The sequence below is a fragment of the Schistocerca gregaria genome, chromosome 2, assembly GCF_023897955.1.
Source record: "Schistocerca gregaria isolate iqSchGreg1 chromosome 2, iqSchGreg1.2, whole genome shotgun sequence".
In the NCBI taxonomy this organism is placed as follows: domain Eukaryota; kingdom Metazoa; phylum Arthropoda; class Insecta; order Orthoptera; family Acrididae; genus Schistocerca; species Schistocerca gregaria.
The window spans coordinates 573,536,275-573,556,832 of NC_064921.1; the positions used below are offsets into that span (position 1 = coordinate 573,536,275).

Sequence of the window (20,558 nt, forward strand, 5' to 3'; positions counted from 1 at the left end):
AATACTGTCTGGTTTTTGTATTGTGTACTGCTGTTTCCCCCTTTGCTAGCCTGAAAAACTGAGTCAACATCCCTCTGTAATGAGTGTGATGTTGAACTTGGAAAGAGAATAAGGTGTTAGTATTATATATTGCAAAGCTTTGGGAATATATTTTTCTAGAAAATAAAATAGCATGAAAGTGGTAATGTGAAAAGATAGATGTTTTATTATTGCCTTTATTATTTATTTGTGTTAACTTTCTACCAGACTCATACTCTGCATGTTCTAAGTAATCCTTTAATGTGCAGAACGTTTTGCTTAACAAGTACTTTTTAACTGCTTTTTAAAGTAAGTTTGCTTTAGAATACTTTTCGTTGCCTAGGACAATTTATTGTACAGTTTTATTCCATGGTAGAAAATGCCGTTGTGTGTTTTGTGCTTATTCTTTCTTGGTAAACATAGGTTCAGTTTAGCCCTTTTTCTGTGGTCACTGACACTGTTCTTCACACAGTAATTATCAATGCTATTTTTTATGTAAATGTACTCACACAGTGTAGTTAAAACACCCAGTGTTTTGAACAGATCTTGAAAATGAGCTCATTTGCTTTGTTTGGTTATTATTCTTATACCCCTTTTCTGTAATTTTAAAACTGCAATCCTATTTAGTGTCTTTGTTTCCCAGAAAAGAATTCCATAGTTAAGAACTGAGTGTAGGTATGAATAGTATATAAACAAAAGACACTAGCTGTTATCACTGATGATAGGACTGGAATCCCCTCCAGGTAGGCCACTTCCATACGTTGAGCTGTCTACCTTAATAAGGCAACTTCCATCCCCATATCTCCTCATCAGGGACTCCAGTACTTACAACCCCCTGTGGGGGAGTGCCACTTCAATGGGGAGGGGTCTTCCAATTCACCAACTTATTACAGGCTTTGATTTGTGTCTCCTCAATGACAGTTCCCCTACCCGTTTCAGTGCTGCTCATGGCACCTTTACTGCTATCGATCTCACAATCTCCTCTTCTGCTCTTGCCACTTCCCTGTATTGGTCACCTCATGATGATCTTTGTGGTAGTGACCGCTTTTCACTGATTCTGTCACTCCCATGCTGCCACCAGGCAGACAGGACCTTACATTGGGCATTCCAGAGGACCAATTGGCCTTTATATATATATATATATATATATATATATATTAAAAACAAAGATTCCAAGACTTACCAAGCGGGAAAGCGCCGGCAGACAGGCACATGAACAAAACACACAAACACACACACAGAATTACTAGCTTTCGCAACCGATGGTTGCTTCTTCAGGAAGGAGAGGGAAAGACGAAAGGATGTGGGTTTTAAGGGAGAGGGTAAGGAGTCATTCCAATCCCGGGAGCGGAAAGACTTCCCTTAGGGGGAAAAAAAGGACAGGTGTACACTCGCGCACACACACACACACACACACACACACACACACACACACACACACACATATCCATCCGCACATACACAGACAGGCTTACCCTCTCCCTTAAAACCCACATCCTTTCGTCTTTCCCTCTCCTTCCTGAAGAAGCAACCATCGGTTGCGAAAGCTAGTAATTCTGTGTGTGTGTTTGTGTGTTTTGTTCATGTGCCTGTCTGCCGGCACTTTCCCGCTTGGTAAGTCTTGGAATCTTTGTTTTAAATATATATATACTCTTTCATATTACATTGATACAGTCATGGAGGGCATCTTTGTCACTATTCTTCATGCTGCTAGCACTGCTATCCCCCTATCCATAGGTCCCCCTTGTACCGTGATGTACCGTGATGGACCAACGACATAGCACTTGCTATCCAGGACAGCCAACTGGTGCTGCTTTTAAGCACCTCCGTACTAAAGCTTGCTACTACCTTATTAAGCAATGTAAAAAGGAATACTGGGAGCACTGTTTCATCCCTGGCACATAAGCCTCTTCATTGCAGGTTTGATCCAAGCTCCATAGCCTTCTGGGCCACCAGTGGCAATCACCTTTCCAGGTTTTATCCTCCAAGGTGCTCTGTGTACTGATTCATTGGTCCTTGCAATGCTCTTTGCAACAGCATCAGCATCCTCTTCCTATCCTGTTACATTTCTTCAGCAGAAACACCGAGTTGAACAGACACCCCTCTCTTTCAACCCCCACCAAGCTGAATCCAATAACGGCACTTCACTGAATGGGAATTCTTGCAGGCTCTTACCTCTTCACATGACATAGCCACAGGCATGGATTCCATTCACATCCAGATGATCCTGCACTTGGACATTACCCAGAGAGCAACATCTACTCAGTGTCTTCAACTGTATTTGGCTCATGGGTGCCTTCCCCTCACAATGGTGAGACAGTATAATTATCTCATCATTAAGCCTGCAAACAACCCAACAGCTACCGCCTGATTAGCCTGACCATTGTATTTTATAAACTGCTTGAGAGGATGGTTAGCTCCCAATTATGTTGGGTACTCAAATCTCTGGGCCTTTTGTCCCCATATTAGTGTGGCTTCCAGTATGGATGATCTACAATTGACTGTTTACTCAGATAGGATACAGCAGTCTGACAGACTTTTACTCACCACCGGCACCTTGTCGCGGCCCTCTTTGACCTACATAAGGCATACGAAATGGTTTGGTGCCATTACATTTTAGTTACCCTCCAAGATTGGGGCTTTCGCGGCCCCCTTCTGATTTTTATCTGTGAGATTTTATCCCACTGCCTTTTCTGGGTTGGAGTTGGCACTTCATTCAGCACCGTTCGGATTCATGAGAACATTATCCAGCAGGATTCTGTGTTAAGTGTCACACTCTGCCTCATAGCCGTCAGTGGGCTTGTAACCTCTATTGAGCCTCTGATTAACCCGGTGTTGTATGTTGACAATTTTTGCATCTGGTGCAGCAGTCACTCGAGAGCATCTGCTGAGTGCCACCTCCAAAGTGCCATCTGGTAGGCCTCTGCAAGGATCATCTCCCATGGCTTCCAGTTTTCTCCCTCCAAAAAGCAGGTTATGCATTTTTGCTGTTGACCCACAGTACACCCCAGTCAAGAACTTTTCCAGTTTTCCCCCCTCCAAAACCCGGGTTATGCATTTTTGCTGTTGGCCCACAGCACACCCCAATCAAGAACTTTCTTTAGGTGACCAGCATCTATATGTTGTAGCACAGTCCCATTTCTTTGGCCAAATTTTTGATAATAAGCTGAAGTGGCTGCCCCATATTCACCACCTGTAAACTACATGCATGCTCTCCACCTCCTGGCCCACACATCTTGAGGTGCAGACCATGCTACTTTCCTCCATCTTTACCATGCTGTGGTTTCATCCAGAATAACGTACTGTAGTCAGCCTTTTGGCTCATTGGCTCCTTCCACCGTGAAAATACTTGACACTTTTCACCAGTGTGGGGTATATCTGGATATTGGTGCCTATCACACTAGTCCGGTTGACAGTCTCCTCGCAGAGGTGGGAATTCCCCATCTACAAATGTGATAAAGCCAACTCCTGGTTTCTTACGCAATCGCCATTTACAGATTCCCTAACCATCCCGTGTACCCTGTCGTCTTTGCAAATGAGGGACGTCTCCATCCTGATACCTGCCCCTAGATGGGATTGCCGGTTGGCATGCGTCTTACTTCCCTGTGTTGAGATCTCCATCTCCACCCCACTGAAATGTGCCCTGTATGTTTTCTCTCACCCCTCCTTTCCTTGGAGGGTGCCTAGACCACAGATTAGGATTGAGCTATTCCGGGGTCCTAAGGAAACTGTTGCCCCTATGGACTTCCAGCGTCATGTACATTCCACCCTTGAAGAGTTCCAGGGGGCTATCACTTCTGCACTGATGGTTCTAAGGTGATAGATAAGGTGGGATATGCTTTCACATCTCCTACTGGCTTAGAACACCATTTATTGCCAGGATCGTGTAGTGTGTTCACAGCAGAGCTGCTGAACATTAACAGGTTCCTCCATTTTGTCACTCAGGCCTCCCTCTACAATATTTTAATATGTACCGACACAATGAGCAGTATGCATGCTATAAACTGGTGCTACTCTCATCACCCTTTGGTCTTTGCTATCCATGACCTTCTGTTTGCCCTTGGCCATGACACCTACTCAGTTGTCTTTCTCTGGGTCCCAAGTAATGTTATCATTCCAGGGAATGAACTGGCTGGCCACTTGGCAAGAGAAACAGATATTTACCCCCCATTCTGTTTCATTGTTCCAGCTGCAGATATGTGGATCTACATAAAATATCTCTTTGCCCAAAGGCACTCTTCCTAATGATCCTCTTGGAAGAAGTCCATTGCCTTATGTGATCTACGCATTGGTCAAACCAGGCTCAGCCATTGTTTTCTCCTGTGTAATGAGCCACCCCCACAATGTGGCTGTGGAACCAGACTATTGGTATCACATACAATGGTGGAATGTCTCCTTTCTTTGACCCTTCATATTAAGTATAGTCTTCCAGATTCATTATCTTTGACATTAGCAGATGATTCATGGATGGTTCAGCTGGTCCTCAGTTTCCCTAAATTTGGTTGCCCGAATGTAGAGGCTTGCCCGTTCTCTAAAGCAGGATAGGTGGCAATCTGTGGCAGCTCTGATGACAGAGTACACTGCGTGTGCAGGCACAAGTGTTTTAGAGCACACCATTCAGCACAAAGTGTTGAACATGTTGTTCCACAGCAGAGGACCTCTACGTGTTTCCATGTTGACCTAACAGCGTCATCAATTATGATTGTAGTGGGCATGAGATCATCAAGATTGGATGGCAGATCAATGAAATCATGCCACCTGGTCGGATGAATCCCTTTTTTGTTAAGCCAGGTTGATGGTCTTGTTCACGTATGCCATCATCCATGTGAATGGCTACTTGAAACATGCAATGTGCCACAAGCGCAGGCCAGTGGGAGCAGTATTATGTTACGGGGGACATTCACTTGGGCTTCCATGGGACCTGTGATCGTAATCAAAGGCACCATGACAGCTGTGGACTACCCAAACATTATTAGGGACCACCTGTAACTCCTTATGCTTGATGCATTTTCTAACAGTAATGACATATTCCAGCAGGATAACTGTCCATGTCACAAGACCCAATCATGCTGCAATGGTTTGAAGAGCATGATAGTGAACTCATGTTGATGTCTTGGCCATCAAATTTGGCTTATTTGATTTCGATGAAACCCGACTGGGACACTGTCGGGCGGCAGCTCCACATCCACAAACCAACCGCCCATAAATTCTAGGAGTGTGTGACCTGTGCGTAGACATATGGTGCCACAAACCTCTGGAAACCTATGAAGTACTTGTCAAATCTATTGCAAGCAGAATCACTGCTGAATTATGTTCCAGAGGGGGGACCAACACACTTTTAATTAGGTGGTCATAATGTTTTGGCTCAGTGTATTTGGTGATATGGAATCTCTTCTCTCACTTGAGATTTCCCACTATCTTGTGAAATGTAATATAATAATATGTTGCACTGAAAAAAAAGTTTCAGTACAACATTTAAGTTGAATTAATACCATTTCTTACAAGGGCAGTTAATACAAATTAGCTGATAGCAAGTCAGAAACTATCACAGAATCCATGAATCCAAAACAAGTGGTTGTTCATTATTTTTTATGTAATTGATCAGTTATGCTTTGTACATGTTCATAGCCAGCTTGTTCCTTTATTAAAATCCAGTATTTTTACCCTGCATTTGATGATAATTTTTGGTGAACATCATTTTCATTGTCAAGAGGAGACAGTTAGATCTATAGTTTTATAGTTTTTTATGTCTTATCAGTCTGCGCAAACAGAAGGCATTGTGTTGCAGACAGGCTAAAATATTAAGCTTTTGGACAAAGTCCTTGTGAAAAAGAAAACACACAGGAATTCACCCAAGCACAACTCAAACACACGTGGCCACTGTCCCTGGGCACTGGTGGCTGACTAATGTTTGCAGCAATCTGGTGGGGTGGGTGGTGGATGTAAGGAGGAGTCATGAGGCGGGGAGGGGAAAGATGCTGTGCTGCCTGTGGGAGAAATGTGGTGGGGACAGAATAGGGCTGCTAGGTGCAATGTCAGGAGGCTGTACTGAGGGGGAGGGTGGTTAGGATGAGGGGAAAGGGAGGGGGAGAGATGAGCAGTAGAGAAGGGGAAAATACTAGTAGGAGGTTTGTTGGGATAGAAGGATTGTGCAGTGTAGAAGTGGGAGCAGGAAAGGGGATATTGGGGATATGTAGGTGGAGTACACGGACTAGCAAAGGTTGAGGCCATTCTGTTATGGGAATGAGATATGGAATTCCAAGCTGTGGTTCAGAAAAGTTGTTGTTGGTGGGAAGAACACAGATGGTACAGGCTGTGAATCAGTCATTAAAGTGAAGCACATTATATTGGGCAGCATGTTTAGCAACTTTGAGGTCCAGCTGTTTCTTGACTACAGTTTGGCAGTGGCTATTCTTTCAGACAGACAGCTTGTTGTCATTCCCGTATAGAAAGTGGCAAAGTTCTTGCAGCTTAGTTTGTGGATCAGATGACTGCTTTTACAGGTAGCCCTGTCTTTGATTGGGTAGGAGATGCCAGTGACAGGGCTCAAGTAGGTGGTAGTGGGAGGATGTGTGAGACAGGTTTTGGATCTGTTGCAGGTATATGAGTCATGAGGAAAGGGATTAGGAGGAGGAGAGGAGTAAGGATGGACAAAAGGACATTTGCATAGGTTTTGTGGACAGCGGAATATCACTGTGGGAGGGATGGGAAGGATATTGCTTGTTTCAGAACAGAGGTAGTTGAGACTCTGGTGGAGAATGTGATTCAGTTGCTCCACTTCTGGCTGGTACTGAGTCACAAGAGGATTACTCCTTTGTAGCCAGACAGTTGGTATGTCAGAGGTGGTAGGTGACTGGAGAGACAAGGCACAGGAGAGCTGCTTCTGGACAAGGCTGGGTGGGTAATTTCCATCTGTGAAGGCCTCAGTGAGATCTTTGACGTATTTGGAGAGGTACTGTTCATCACTTCAGATGCAACAGCTACAGGCAGTTAGGCTGTAGAGAAAGGGCTATGTAGTATGGAATGGGTGGCAACTGTTGGAATGGAGGTATTCTCAGTGGTTGGTAGGTTTGATGTGGACAGAGGTACTGATGTAGCCATCCTTGAGGAGGAGATCAAAATTGAGGAATATGTTTTTTTGGGTTGAAGTGGACCAGGTGAACTGAATGGCAGAGAAGGTGTTCAGATACTGGAAGAATGTGGATAGGATGTCCTCCTCCCTCAGTCTGTGAGGGGACATTAGGGAGGTTTGGTGGTGGCTCTTGTAGAGGCCGTGGATATCGATAGTCAAAAGTGGGGTAGGAGGTGAACAGGTTGGAGAGTTCTTTGAAGTGGCAATGTGCATGCAGCTCTAGTTCCTTGAGGACAAGAGTTTCAGAATGGGGCATGGGATACAGGAAATTGGGACTGAAGAGAAGGAGAATTTTATGGTTGAAGAAGAGGTACTGCAAGGAGGTGTGGGCATGATTCATATGTTTTTGTGGGACTGAGGTGATGAGGGCTATGGACTGATTTCTATTATGTAACTATATGCTGGTGAGTTATCTACACATCTCATAGTATAAAATACTTAAAATAACTAATGTTTTGGTAACTAACTAATTATCGGGGGGGGGGGGGGGGGGTGCACTTCAGTGTATTTGATTTATAATGATGTCATAAGACCACTGTTGACGAATTTATCAGGTTTTGTTGGCCCTAAAATATCATTGGTGGGTGTTAGGAGAGAGGGAGAGGCTATACAGCTGACCGTTTAAGGGTTACTTCTTGCTGGTAACTGGTGACAAGCTTGTGGAGAGCTGTTAGTTGCAGAGAAATGATGCCAGTTCTGCACACAGTGTTTGTTTAGCTGGTTGTCACAGTGCATATTGGGGCCGCTGCACACTGATGTCATATTGGGATCATCACCAGCCAGAATGTCGAGAGCCTATAAGCACTTCTCCTTATTGTTGTTGGGAGGCAGCTTCTGGATTTCAGTTGCCTCTCTTATTTTGTGTTTGTATATCCATGGCTGAACTGCAAGTACGCATGCTTCCTGAGACTTAATAGGCTGCCGACTATCATGGTGGTGCTGCACTAGTGCTGGTCTGTTGTGGTGCCCCAATCAATCATAATGCTCATGTTGCACTACACAGTTGCTACCAGACTTTCCAGTTTCCACAGTGTAGGCAGCACTGCACTGACAGTGTATCTTGTAGAGATTTGTGGGGTTGAGGGCTTTTAGCACATCCTTAGTGGACCCTGCCTATTCTGGCTCCTGCTGTCACTCCAGAAGACTTATTTGATGCCTCCTCAGCAAAGCACACTGCACTTTCAACATATCTTGGAGATACCTGTGGTGTCAAGGACTGTTACTACATCCTTAGTGGAACCTACCAAATTCTGGATCCTGGTGCCACTCCAGAAAACTGATTTGTTGCTTCCTCAGCAAAGCATCTTACCCAATTGATCTCTGATGCACTTGATGTAAGAAAGATAAGTGAACAACCAAGAGCTGTGGTTTTATTTCATTTTCCATGTCCAGCTTCCTGTTGAAATTTGTTGCTCTGCTTTTGGTTTTACAGCTGTATTAATTGATTCTGAACGTGTTATTCAGCTCTTTCATTTCATATTTGATATTGCTTGTGTTACTGATGTGGTGGGCTTGAACATTCAGTGTTTGTGTACAGAGCACCTTTGAGGTGAATGATGGTAGGATTCAGCACATAGTATTGGTTGGTGTGGTTCTACAGAGATGCCAATTTAAGAGTGCAAGGTACTGTGTTCCCCCACAACCCACTGTTCAAACGTGCATTCCTCACCGTCCCTTCCCCCCGCCTCTCCATTGCCCCCCTTTTATGGGGAATCTGTTAAACTTGCATGTACATTGTTGCATAAGAGTATGTGTCATTAGGTACCAGGATAATGGCAGTTTGATTAATATGGCACAGAGTTGATAACATCAGCTGTCTGTTAGTCTTACTGTGAATCAGTCAAATTATTAATCAGTCTTTTGTCCCTTAGTGGCCAGTTCAAAATGGATAGGTTTGTGACTAAGAAGCAAAGTGTTAATGCACTAGATGTTAGTGATGGTGAGCCTAATCTTAGTGTTAGTAAAAAACCTTTCCAGAAAAGATTGCAGTTATTAACCCTCTTGGAACCAACAATGTGCACAAATCAATTACAATGAGGAAAAATACACCATTTTTTGAAAAATTTTTGGACCAATATTTGAAGGAAATTATTTTCAGGTTTCTCACAAAAGGAAGAAACTTTTGAGGAAACTGGTTTTTTGGACTGGAAGAAAGGGGTAGAAAAGTTGAAACTGCACCAGGCTGCCATAGAGAAGCTGTACTGAAATCAAATCCTTAAAATCAAATATCAATGTATTTACCCAGATTTCAAAACAAAAACTGACACAAATGGAATGGAACCAAGCTCATTTACTAAAAATCGTATCTTCGCTCCCATACTTTGCAGCGCAAGGGCTTGCAATATGAGGGCATACTAATGAGACAAGTAAATTTGACAACATTATTACACTTTTGATGTGAAGATAACCAGCAACTTATAAGGACATTGACTGTAGGAATACTGATGAAAACAATCTGAACAACCCAGCCAGAACAGAGGACAGGATCTTTCCAGTGGTAGACTTTGTGAAGGTTACAATGAAGAGTCAAAGCAGGACAATGTGAACTTCTGCAGGCCTTTAACTGGCAATATGATGTAATTGAAATCTTGGTAGTCATGAGAACCAGTTTAGGGAACTTTAAGCACCATCTCTCAGAAATTATCAAGCACCATCTCTCAGGACAGAAATTATGAATATTCTTCAACACTTTAGGTATCTATCCCATAGAAATAACACAGAAAAAATCAGGCAGATGATAAAAGGCCCAATTTGCCACACATTTCACAGTGGTTCACAGAGAGTATATATAGATAAAGAAAAGTGTCCACTGGTGAGACTGCATTGTGTGCTTGTTTACTATAACACTTGTTGCTTGCTTGAAGTTAGAATTAGAGGGTGAAAAACTACTGGAACTCCAGCCCATTAGTGCAAGAATTCAGCTTAACTAAAGATCTGCTCTGATTCTCAAAGATCCATTAGGCTTCTTTCAGTACATCATATGCTTTCACTACCAGTAGAACTTACTCTACTAAACCTAAATATATTAGTCTTTACTGGGAGAAAAATCTAATTAGAACATCATGTGTGAGAAATTCACCTTAAAATTGTTTGCAAGGACTTAAGTCACATTTGAAATTACATTTATGAAATGTACTACCCAAATAGCATAAGACAAAATTGGTTTCTTTTTACACTGTACAAATTAAAGCCTATCTGCTACAGTGTGGATTTTAGTAGAAAGACAACATACAACATTTTTTTTCTTTGTGAAATCAAGAATCTCAGGACCAGACAGATACAGTAATTTTCTAAGAAGAGCTGGAAGTTTTGCATTGTAATATCAGTGACAGGATATACCCCAAAATGAAGGGGCAAGCATTATCGATAAATGTTGCAATTCTCTTTGTTTAACTGCCACTGCCTGCACAGCCTGCTATAGGAGCTGTTGTAGCACTTCCTTTGGTATAGTGAAACCTGATGTGCTTGACGTTAGTGTTTGTGTTGCCCTAAACTGAGAATTTTAGGATTTATTGTGTAGTGCTCAATAACAGTCCACTGTCTTTGTAGCTGTAATCCTCTTCATCACTACAGTGTCCAGAAATGTCAGTCCTATGTGCAACAGTACACAGAGTTCATAGGAACTGCACAAAAACTACCATGAAGCAAACAACACTGCTCACATCCTTTTATGGCTGAGTATCTTTAAGTAATATAAACTAACTGCCAGTTTGAGTTTCTAGAGAATGTGCGAATATTTTCTTTTTCATACTTTATTTTGTAGGACTACCATAATCTTGTTCACTATTATGGAACATATCATCACATAATAATAATAATAATAATAATAATAATAATAATAATAATAATAACAGTAGTTATAATGTGCAGGAAATGGGGGAGGTGGTAGTCAGGGTCTCCCAGAAACCATCCCAGCATTTACCTAGAATTTGTTGGGAAAATAATGGAAAACCCTGATCAGCAATTGAGTAAGCCCTATAAGAATAAATTGAGTATACTAGTACCACAGATACATAGCATAAACCCCTGTCATTAAGAACAATTGTTTTTGCTACTTCTCTGTAAAAATTACAATATTGGCTAGTTACACAGCTTAGTCCTTCTCCCATGTTGTTTATACAGAATGATCTGTGGAAGCATATTGATATGATCATTTCTTCATTCATTCATTATTTTTCCTGGTTTTCTTTCTGGTAAAAGACCTTCAGGATTTTGAAATAAGTCAAAGTTTATAATATAGAAACTAACTCCGTTTGCTGTATTATATATTAACTCCGATGAAATTGATACATTTTATTTGTGCTTACAAGGTATATAAGTGAGAGAGAGAGAGCATCATTCTAAATCATAAGGTGTGAGTTGGACATTTGAAAGACTGCATCCAAACTGTTAATAAAATCAAATCATTTGACAGTAGTTTTTGTGTAAAAAATATTTTATTCATATTTCTTGTTCCCTTTGTAAAAAGTATGTGATGAACTTTAATTTCTGCTATTCAAAAATGTGTCTTGGCAGCTCAGTCAGTAAGGTAATTGTTCATGGATGGCGAGGTTATGTGTTTGAGTTCCAGTCCAGGAAATAGTTTTCATCTCTTAGGAAGTTTCAGTCAGGAATGGTTTGTTAACTTAAAAATATTGTAGTGATGATTATGTGGCATTTTACAGTACCGAGCACCAGTAATTCGCAGAATATCCATCCGAGAAAAATATTCTCCACAGGCACAACGTAAAGTGTCTAATACTTCAGTACATAACTCTACAGATGTAATACAGTCTAAGAGTCAGGCTCCTAGCACAATGCCATCAAATACAGGTGAGTTACACATACCAAACTTTATTAAACATTTTCTGTAGGGTTTGCTCTAAAACTTTCATAGAAGATGTTTTACATATAGTCCTATCTTTAACAAACAACTATAAAATTATGTTGTGCTGCAACTAGCTTCAGCTGTTTTGTCATCATATGGCGGTCCTGAACATAATACACAATAAAAGCATACAACTTCTTTCTAAAGGAAAAGACACATTTAATACTGTAATTTTATTATATCATTATGTGCTTACTTTAAAGCTTAATAAATTACACACCACATACCCATTATTGCAAAATACGTTGATGTGAATGCCGCGAAATGGTTCCTTCATCTTTCGGATCAAATCAAAGTCTTGAGGACTGTCCAGGGAGTATTGTGGAAGGTACAGTACTTCCCAGTCCCATCGACCGAACGGAGCAGCCACAGCTTGCGCTGTATGCACCTGTGCATTGTCGTACAAAATGATGGGTGGGTTGCGCAGAAAGTGTTGCTGCTTCTTTCGTAAAGCTGGTCGCAAGCTATGCTCCAAAAACAAACAGTAATACTGTGCATTGACGGTGGCATTCACTTCAGAATTGTTCCAGAGATTCGACAGTCAGTAGACCGCTCCATACGCATCATCAACAGAACAGCCTCTGCTAACGATATATTACGCCTCCCACATTGCTGGCAACAGGTTCTACACAATGCTGATGACTACTTTGAAGGACAGTAACAAGTGCAAACATGTAACTCTTTTGTATCAGTTGTGAATAAATAGTTGACACCATTTAAGTTCCAACCCTCATATAATTAACACTTTGGAAGTAAGTGGAGCTATAAACACAAATATAATATACATCAAGATCATGGTGCCACTTATCAATACAAGTTACTTTATACATTCAGTCACAAACTATCTAGGTTAGGACAGGACACCATTTGGTCCCAAAACACAACTGAATTGGAGTTCAGTAGATCATCTATTTGTACTTACTGGAGCAGTAAAGTTCGTATTTCAATACCGATCTATTTCGTTATATGTTACACATAGTTTTAAGGTATAATATACAAGAGTGGTTTGAAAAGTTCTCGGAACAGAATAGAAAAAAGTGCTTACATCACTGAAACTTTTTTTTTATTTTTCAATGTAGTCTCCTTTTAGATTAATGCACTTGGTCCAATGATGTTCCAGTGCCTTGATCTCATCTCAAAAATGAGTTTCCTCCAGGCCTGCAAAATAGTTGTCAACTCTGGCTATCAGTTCTTTGTTTGAAGAGAATCTTTGCGCACCGAGAAAAATTTTCAGTTCTGGAAAGAGATGGAAGTCTGAAAGAGCCATATCAGGTGAATAAGACAGGTGTGGCAGCAATTCATACCTCATTTCGTGTAATATTACCATGGCGATGGCATGCATTTTTGATCCAGCATCAATAGTCGCGCCACCAGTCTTGCAGATAATTTTTTAATTTCTAATTTTTCAGTTAAAATTTGATATACCCTTTCAGATGACATCTGGAAACAATGAGCAATTTCACACACTTTCAATCGGCGATCCTCCATGACCACTTTGTGCACTTTTGCAATGATTTGTGGAGTAGTGACACATCTTGGCTGACCACTGCGTGTATCATCATCTAATCTCTCCTGACCAAATTTAAATTCATTTGTCCACTTGGCAACAGTTGAATATGAAGGAGCAGAGTTCCTCAGTGTATTTTGGAAATTGACATGAATGTCCTTTGCTTTCATACCTTTCTTTACGAAGTACTTAATCACTTCACTAATCTCGATTTTGTCCATCTTCCCAAATCACTATGCAAGAACAACAACAAAGTACATCACCACCGCAGCTCTCTTCCAAGAGCACTGACGGGGCCCGTGTTTAGAGCCAAATGTCCAATGAATATCACGTGAACAACATGTTGCACTAGCACTGACCTCTCGTGGTGATTCCGAGAACTTTTCAAACCAGAACAGAAAAACAGACTTTAATAACACATCACATAATTTTAATAAAAACAAATAAATAAAGGAAAATGTAACACAACTTGTGGATTAAGCCTATTCAGACTGTCCAACTTCTGTCTACAAGGCATAAGTGATCTATGTACACTGTAAAACCAGTATATCATAGAATCTGAAAATGTTTAGGCTGTAAAAACCTATTAGCTTATTAAAAAACAGCTGCACAATCATTATAGTAAATGATTAGATTTAAGAGGAATAGTTTCTAGAATTCTCATCTAGAGTTGCCTTGTGATGCATGGTTGTTAAAAAGTGTTTTGCTCCTAGCATTAACGATTCCATGAGCACTATCTGGGAGCAAAAAACTCTTGTGTATCCCAACCCTTAGTATATGTGGTGCACAGTATGTAAACATATTGCATAAGTGCACCTGTGAACATGAGCATAATGTGTTGGTTTGTGGTGATATTTTTCATGTGGTATCTACACCAGCAGATAAATAAAGAAATAACAAAAATGTGTGAAATCTTATGGGACTTAACTGTTAAGGTCATCAGTCCCTAAACTTTTACACTATTTAACCTAAATTATCCTAAGTACAAACACACACCAATGCCCGAGGGAGGACTCAAACCTCCACTGGAACCAACCACACTGTCCATAAGAAATAACAATGCTTATTTTTTTAATGAAATTAACAATAGACACTGAATTTCAGAGCCTCATCATAATCTCGAAATAATTCCATATTGGAGAATGCAGTTTAGGAGTAAGAGAGACAGCTCACCTATAGTAGTGGTGCTGAGTCAGAGATAGTGCTTGTCTGTAAAGGTGTTAGTGAGATCTTCAGCACAGTGGGCAAAGGCATTCTCATCACTGCAGATAATGCCATCCACAGTTGGCAGGACTGTGTGGGAACAATTTTTTGATGTGGAAGGGGTGACAGCTGTCAAACTTGCTTGAGTTCTATGGCTTCTTCCATAGGGATAGGACACATGTGGCAAGGGGTTGTGAGGGGGAGTGGCATAGGTTTGCACCAGGATGTCATGTAGGTTGAGTGGGTGACAGGATATTATTTCAGAAGAGGCTGGAAGGATCATGGGTAGGATATCCCTCACTTTTGGCATGATGATAGATAATCAAAGCCCCTCACCCACTCTCTCTCTCTCTCTCTCTCTCTCTCTCTCTCTCTCTCTCTCTCTCTCTCTCTCTCTCTCTCTCTCTCTCTCTCTCCTTCCCCCATCTCTTCACTCCCCTCCTCTTCCTACATCTCTTTTGCTGTGCCCTCTGTAATCTCTTTCTCTTATTGTGTGGCCATGGGGTCATTTGTCCAAAGACCTGCCTTTTTTCATGTACCTCATCCTAGTGATCTTTCCTACCTCCTCCACACATCGATCAGCTCAGGCAACTGCTTTGAGTAATCAAGTACCAGTAATCATATAATCATCTTACCATGGCAAAGGAAGTGTGCATGTGGGTATCTGTGCAGTTGCGTGTGTGAATGTGTGTACTTTTGTGGGAAAAAGAGTTAGTGCTCGAAAGCTAGTGTGAGTGCTGCATTCTGTCATGTTTTTCTGTGCTCCATGCATCAGTCTACTATAGTTGAGTGGTCGCCTTTCCTTAATTTTATGTACTGCTCCATCTGGGATTTTCCATTATTCTCTTTTCTACTACTCTGCATGTCATAATGTCTTTTACACAGCTGTTGTCACAACTTTGCAGTTGTTTATCCATGCAGATACAGTATCATTTTATTGACACAATTTGCAGGTATGTGACTCATACCTTTGCACATTTTTCTGTTTTTGCCTGTTGGTCCACATAACTAAGTTTTGTAAACTGTTCACTTTAAATAAAAATATTGAAACATTCATTTGTCCCATTTGTGGCATCACAAGAATTCTCACTTTTGACAACAGCCTGAATAACATGCTGGATGTGAGCCTAATTATGCAACATTGCTACAAGATTTAGCTACCAAAAATTTATTGAAGTTTGTTCTTGTAATTCAACTGTATTAGGTGTAGAGGTACTACCTAGAGCAACATATGAAAATCTGTGCCAGACCGGTACTCAGATCTAGATTTCCTGCTTATCACAACCAGTTTCCTTACCATTCAGGCTATCCGAGCATGCTCCCAGGATGGACTCAAACTTCCATGTGTCACACACCTATCTATTACCTCTCACAGATTATTAAATCACAGTTAAGTTGAATTTCGAGAATAAATTTCACTATTTGAAACAGTAGTTTGTCATCAAATATAAACATAAAAAATTTGTTGGCAGATCCGAACCAATTTTTTGCACTGCTTCTTGATTAAAAACCATGTAAATAAGGCTTATCAGGTAATGTTGACCCATAAGATAGGGCTAAATTTGTCACTACTCCAAAATAAGTAATTGCTCAATATAAACAAAACTGCATTCAGAAAGAATCTTAGATCTACCATTGTTCTGTAATACATACACTGCTATCAGCCACTACATTGTCTCCAGCTACCTTGTAACAATTTGTGCAAGTAATGTCAACAAAATACAATAACAGTTCAAAGCAGTAGGTAAAAAGTCTAGTGAAAACATCACACTATAATTTTACACAGAAAAAATTGTACTTTACCAATTTCATTTACACTTCAGCAAGTCCATTACTTTCATTAAGTAACTCGATTGTTCAGAAAACTTATAGGCATACAACTGAGTGACACCTTCAATGTTGTTTTTGTGGTTTTCAGTCAAATATTGGTTTGATGCACCACTCAATGTTACTCCGTCCTGTACAAGCCATTTCATCTCTGAGTAACTACTGGAAAACTACTGCAGCCTATATCCTCCTGAATCTGCTTACTGTATTCTCTTAGTCTCCCTCTATGAATTTTAACCCCCACACTTCCCTCTAGTACTACATTGGTGATTCCTTGATGCGTCAGAATGTGTCCTACCAACCAATCCCTTCTTCTAGTCAGGTTATACCACAAATTTCTCTTTTCCTCTGTAGCACCACATCTCAAAAGCTTCTATTTTCTTCTTGTCTAAACTGTTTATCATCCATGTTTCACTTCTGTACATGGCTACACTCCATGCAAGTACTGTATTCAATGTTAACAAAATTCTCTTCTTCAGGAACTCTTTTCTTGCCATTACCAGTCTATATTTTAGATCCTCTCTACTTCGACTACCATCAGTACAAAACTCATCTATTACTTTAAGTGTCTCATTTCCTGATCTAATTCCCTCAGCATCACCTGATTTAATTTGACTACATTCCATTATCTTCATTTTGCTTTTATTAATTTTTGTCTTATATTCCCTTTTCAAGATACTGTCCATTCCATTCAACTGCTGTTCCAAGCCTTTGCTGTCTCTGGCAGAATGACAATGTCATCAGTGAAACTCAGAGTTTTTATTTCCTCTCTCTGGTCTTTAATTCCTACTCCAAATTTTTCTTTTGTTTCCTTTACTGCTTGCTCAGTATACAAATGGAACGACATCGGGGATGGGCTACAACCCTGTCTCACACCCCTCTCAACCACTGCATCCCTTTCATCCCCTCGACTCTTGTAACTGCCATCTGGTTTCTGAAAAAATTGTAAATAGCCCTTCGCTCCGTGTATTTTACCACTGCCACCTTTAGAATTTGAGAGTATTCCAGTCAGCATTGTCAACAGCTTCTTCTTAAGTGTTTCTACAGTTCTCTGGAATCCAAGCCAATCTTCCCGCAGGTCAGCTTCTACCAGTTTTTCCATTCTTCTGTAAAGGATTCATGTTAATATTTTGCAACCATGATTTATTAAACTGATAGTTCGGTAATTTTCACACCTGCAGCACCTGCTTTCTTTGGAATTGGAATTACTGTATTCTTCTTGAAGTCTGCAGGTATTTTTCCTGTCTCATATATCTTGCTCCCCAGGTGGAAGAGTTTTGTCATGGCTGGCTGTCTCAAGGCTATCAGTAGCTCTAACGGAATGTTGTCTATTCCTGGGGCCATGTTTCGATCTAAATCTTTCAGTGCTTTGTCAAGTGCTTCATGCAGTGTCATATATCCCATCTCATCTTCATCTATGTTCTCTTCCATTTCCATAACATTGCCCACAAGTACATCTCCCTTGTACAGAACCCCATATACTCCTTCCACCTTTCTGTTTTCCCTTCTTTGCTTAGGACTGGTTTTCCATCTGAGCTCTTGGTATTCATATAGGTGGTTCTCTTTGCTCCAAAGGGCTCTTTAATTTTCCTGTAGGCAGTATCTATCTTACCCCTGCTGATATGCGTCTACATCCTTACATTTGTCCTCTAGCCATTTCTGCTTAGCCATTTTGCACTTCCTGTCGATCTCACTTTTTAGACATTTGTATTCCCTTTCGATTGCCTCATTTATTCAATTTTTATATTTTCTCCTTACTTTAATTAAATGCAATATCCCTTGTGTTACCCAAGAATTTCTACTAGCCCTTTTCTTTTTACCTACTTGGCCCTCTGCTATCTTCACTATTTTGTCTCTCAAAGCTATGCATTCTTCTTCTACTGTATTCCCTTCCCCCTGAAACACTCTACAACCTCTGGTTCTTTAAGTTTATCCAGGTCTCATGTCCTTAAATTCCCACCTATTTGTAGTTTCTTCAGTTTTAACCCGCATTTAAAAGCCAATAAATTGTGTCCAGAGTCCACATGACTATTTTATTTTCATCTCCCTTAAAGACTGAAAAATTTCTTTTATCATACATTTCCTCAATCTCCTCATCTGCGGAGTCAGTTGGCATATAAACTTGTACTACTGTGATGGGTGTGGGCTTTGTGTCTGTCTTGGCTACAACAATGCATTCACTATGATTTTCATAGTAGCTTACCCGTGTTCTTATTTTGTTATTCATTATTAAACCTACTCCTGCATTACTCGTACTTGATTTTGTATTTACAACCCTGTATTCACCTTACCAGAAGTCCTGTTCCTCCTACCACTGAACTTCACTAATTCCCACTATATCTAACTTTAACCTATCCATTCCACTTTTTAAATTTTCTAAACTAGGGGCCTGATTAAGGGAACTGACATTCCACACTCCGATCTGTAGAATGCCAGTTTTGTTTCTCCTGATAACGATATCCTCCTGTGTAGTCCGTGCCCAGAGATCCGAAAGGGGGACTATTTTACCTCGAGAATATTTTACCCAAGAGGGTGGCATCATCATTTAACAATACAGTAGAGCTGCACACCCTCATGAAAAATTATGACTGTAGTTTTCCCATGCTTTCAGCCATTCGCAGTACCAGCACAGCAAGGCCATTTGGTTGATGTCACAGGGCCAGATCAGTCAAACATCCAGACTGTTGCCCCTGCAACTACTGGAAAGGCTGCTGTCCCTCTTCAGGAATGACCATTTGTCTGGCCTCTCAACACATACCCCTCCATTGTGGTTGTACCTGCAGTACAGCTATCTGTCTCGCTGAGGCGTGCAACAATCTCCCTCAGCGGCAAGGTCCATGGTTCATGTGGAGGGGACATCTTCAATAACAGCCAAACAGTGTGACTTGGCCTCCTATAAACAGCATTAACTCTATCTCTCTGTTGTTTGACCAGGAATGGAGCAAGATTCCAAGCATAATCTAAGGAAAAACCTCTGTCTCTATTTATAAGGTTAGTTCTAATTTAACCTCAACTGCTTACTTAATAATACTACGCCAATAGATGAAAATTCATGTTAGAATATTGTCACATTCATCAGGATGACAATTGCCAAGGCAATGTTCTACAACACCAGATTTACTCACTTGTTGTAAGGGTGTGTGTGACGTTTATATTCTATACACCAGTCCTCCATGGTCCTGATGGTTTAATTGATCTATAGCATGCCATAACTTCAGTGGATGTGGTAAACAGACTCGAAAAGGGTCCTAACCTTAGGTGGTATTTGAGAAACATATTTTTCACTCTGTTTTTGCATTATATGACCAATACTGTTGGAAGTACTATCTGCATATAGCAAAAAAAGCAGTAGACTTTGGTCCACTCCATCAACTCATGGTTGATCAGTAGCACAACAAGTATATGATCTATCATTCACTGTAACCATTCTGGTGAAAAGTAACAGCGTGAGCTTACTCAGCTAACAAACTGTCAGGGTCTGGGATGTAGGCCTTTGAATCAAGGTAGGAAGTGCCCCTTCACACAGTGCTGAATGGGGACAACTTTCAGCCTAAGGAAACAAATGAGTTTGACTTGACTTTCTATAAACGGTATGTGCCAACATCCATCAGCTTTCCTCCTGACCAACAAGTCGAGAAAAGAAAGGCAGGCAGCCTTTTTTCTGCTCCATAGTGGAGAGATTATTTGGACAGACTGATTTCAGATAGTCTAAAAATCTGTTTAAATTCTCACTTACATGCGGCCAAACAAGATTATCATTTACATGTATACAAAGCATACTCATTTCTGTGCTACCAACTCCAGGGCATTTTCCTCAAAATCCTCCATAAACAGGTTGGTAGTAATAGATGATTAGGACAACACAACATTCAATCCCTGAGCGGAGCAAATCTCTGACCCAGCTGGGAATCGAACCCAGGCCCTTAGGAATGACATTCTGTCCTGCTGACCACTTAGCTACTGGGGGCGGACACAAGTCTTGGTGAAAATCTTGTAATCCTCCA

The 20,558-nt window shown here is 40.8% G+C and overlaps 2 protein-coding genes across 3 annotated transcripts in view; both read left to right on the top strand.

Moving 5' to 3' along the window:
* LOC126333149 (uncharacterized) overlaps nucleotides 1-20,558 on the top strand; it is a 229,801-nt gene that overhangs the window by 172,370 nt on the left and 36,873 nt on the right. The gene's annotated exons all lie outside the window — the stretch shown is intronic.
* Nucleotides 1-20,558, top strand: part of LOC126333081 (uncharacterized) — a 330,586-nt gene that overhangs the window by 132,200 nt on the left and 177,828 nt on the right. For both annotated transcript variants that reach the window (XM_049996711.1, XM_049996712.1), the window contains exon 4: nucleotides 11,815-11,962. In XM_049996711.1, the coding sequence (XP_049852668.1) occupies nucleotides 11,815-11,962 (148 nt within the window). The remainder of the gene's footprint in view (nucleotides 1-11,814; nucleotides 11,963-20,558) is intronic.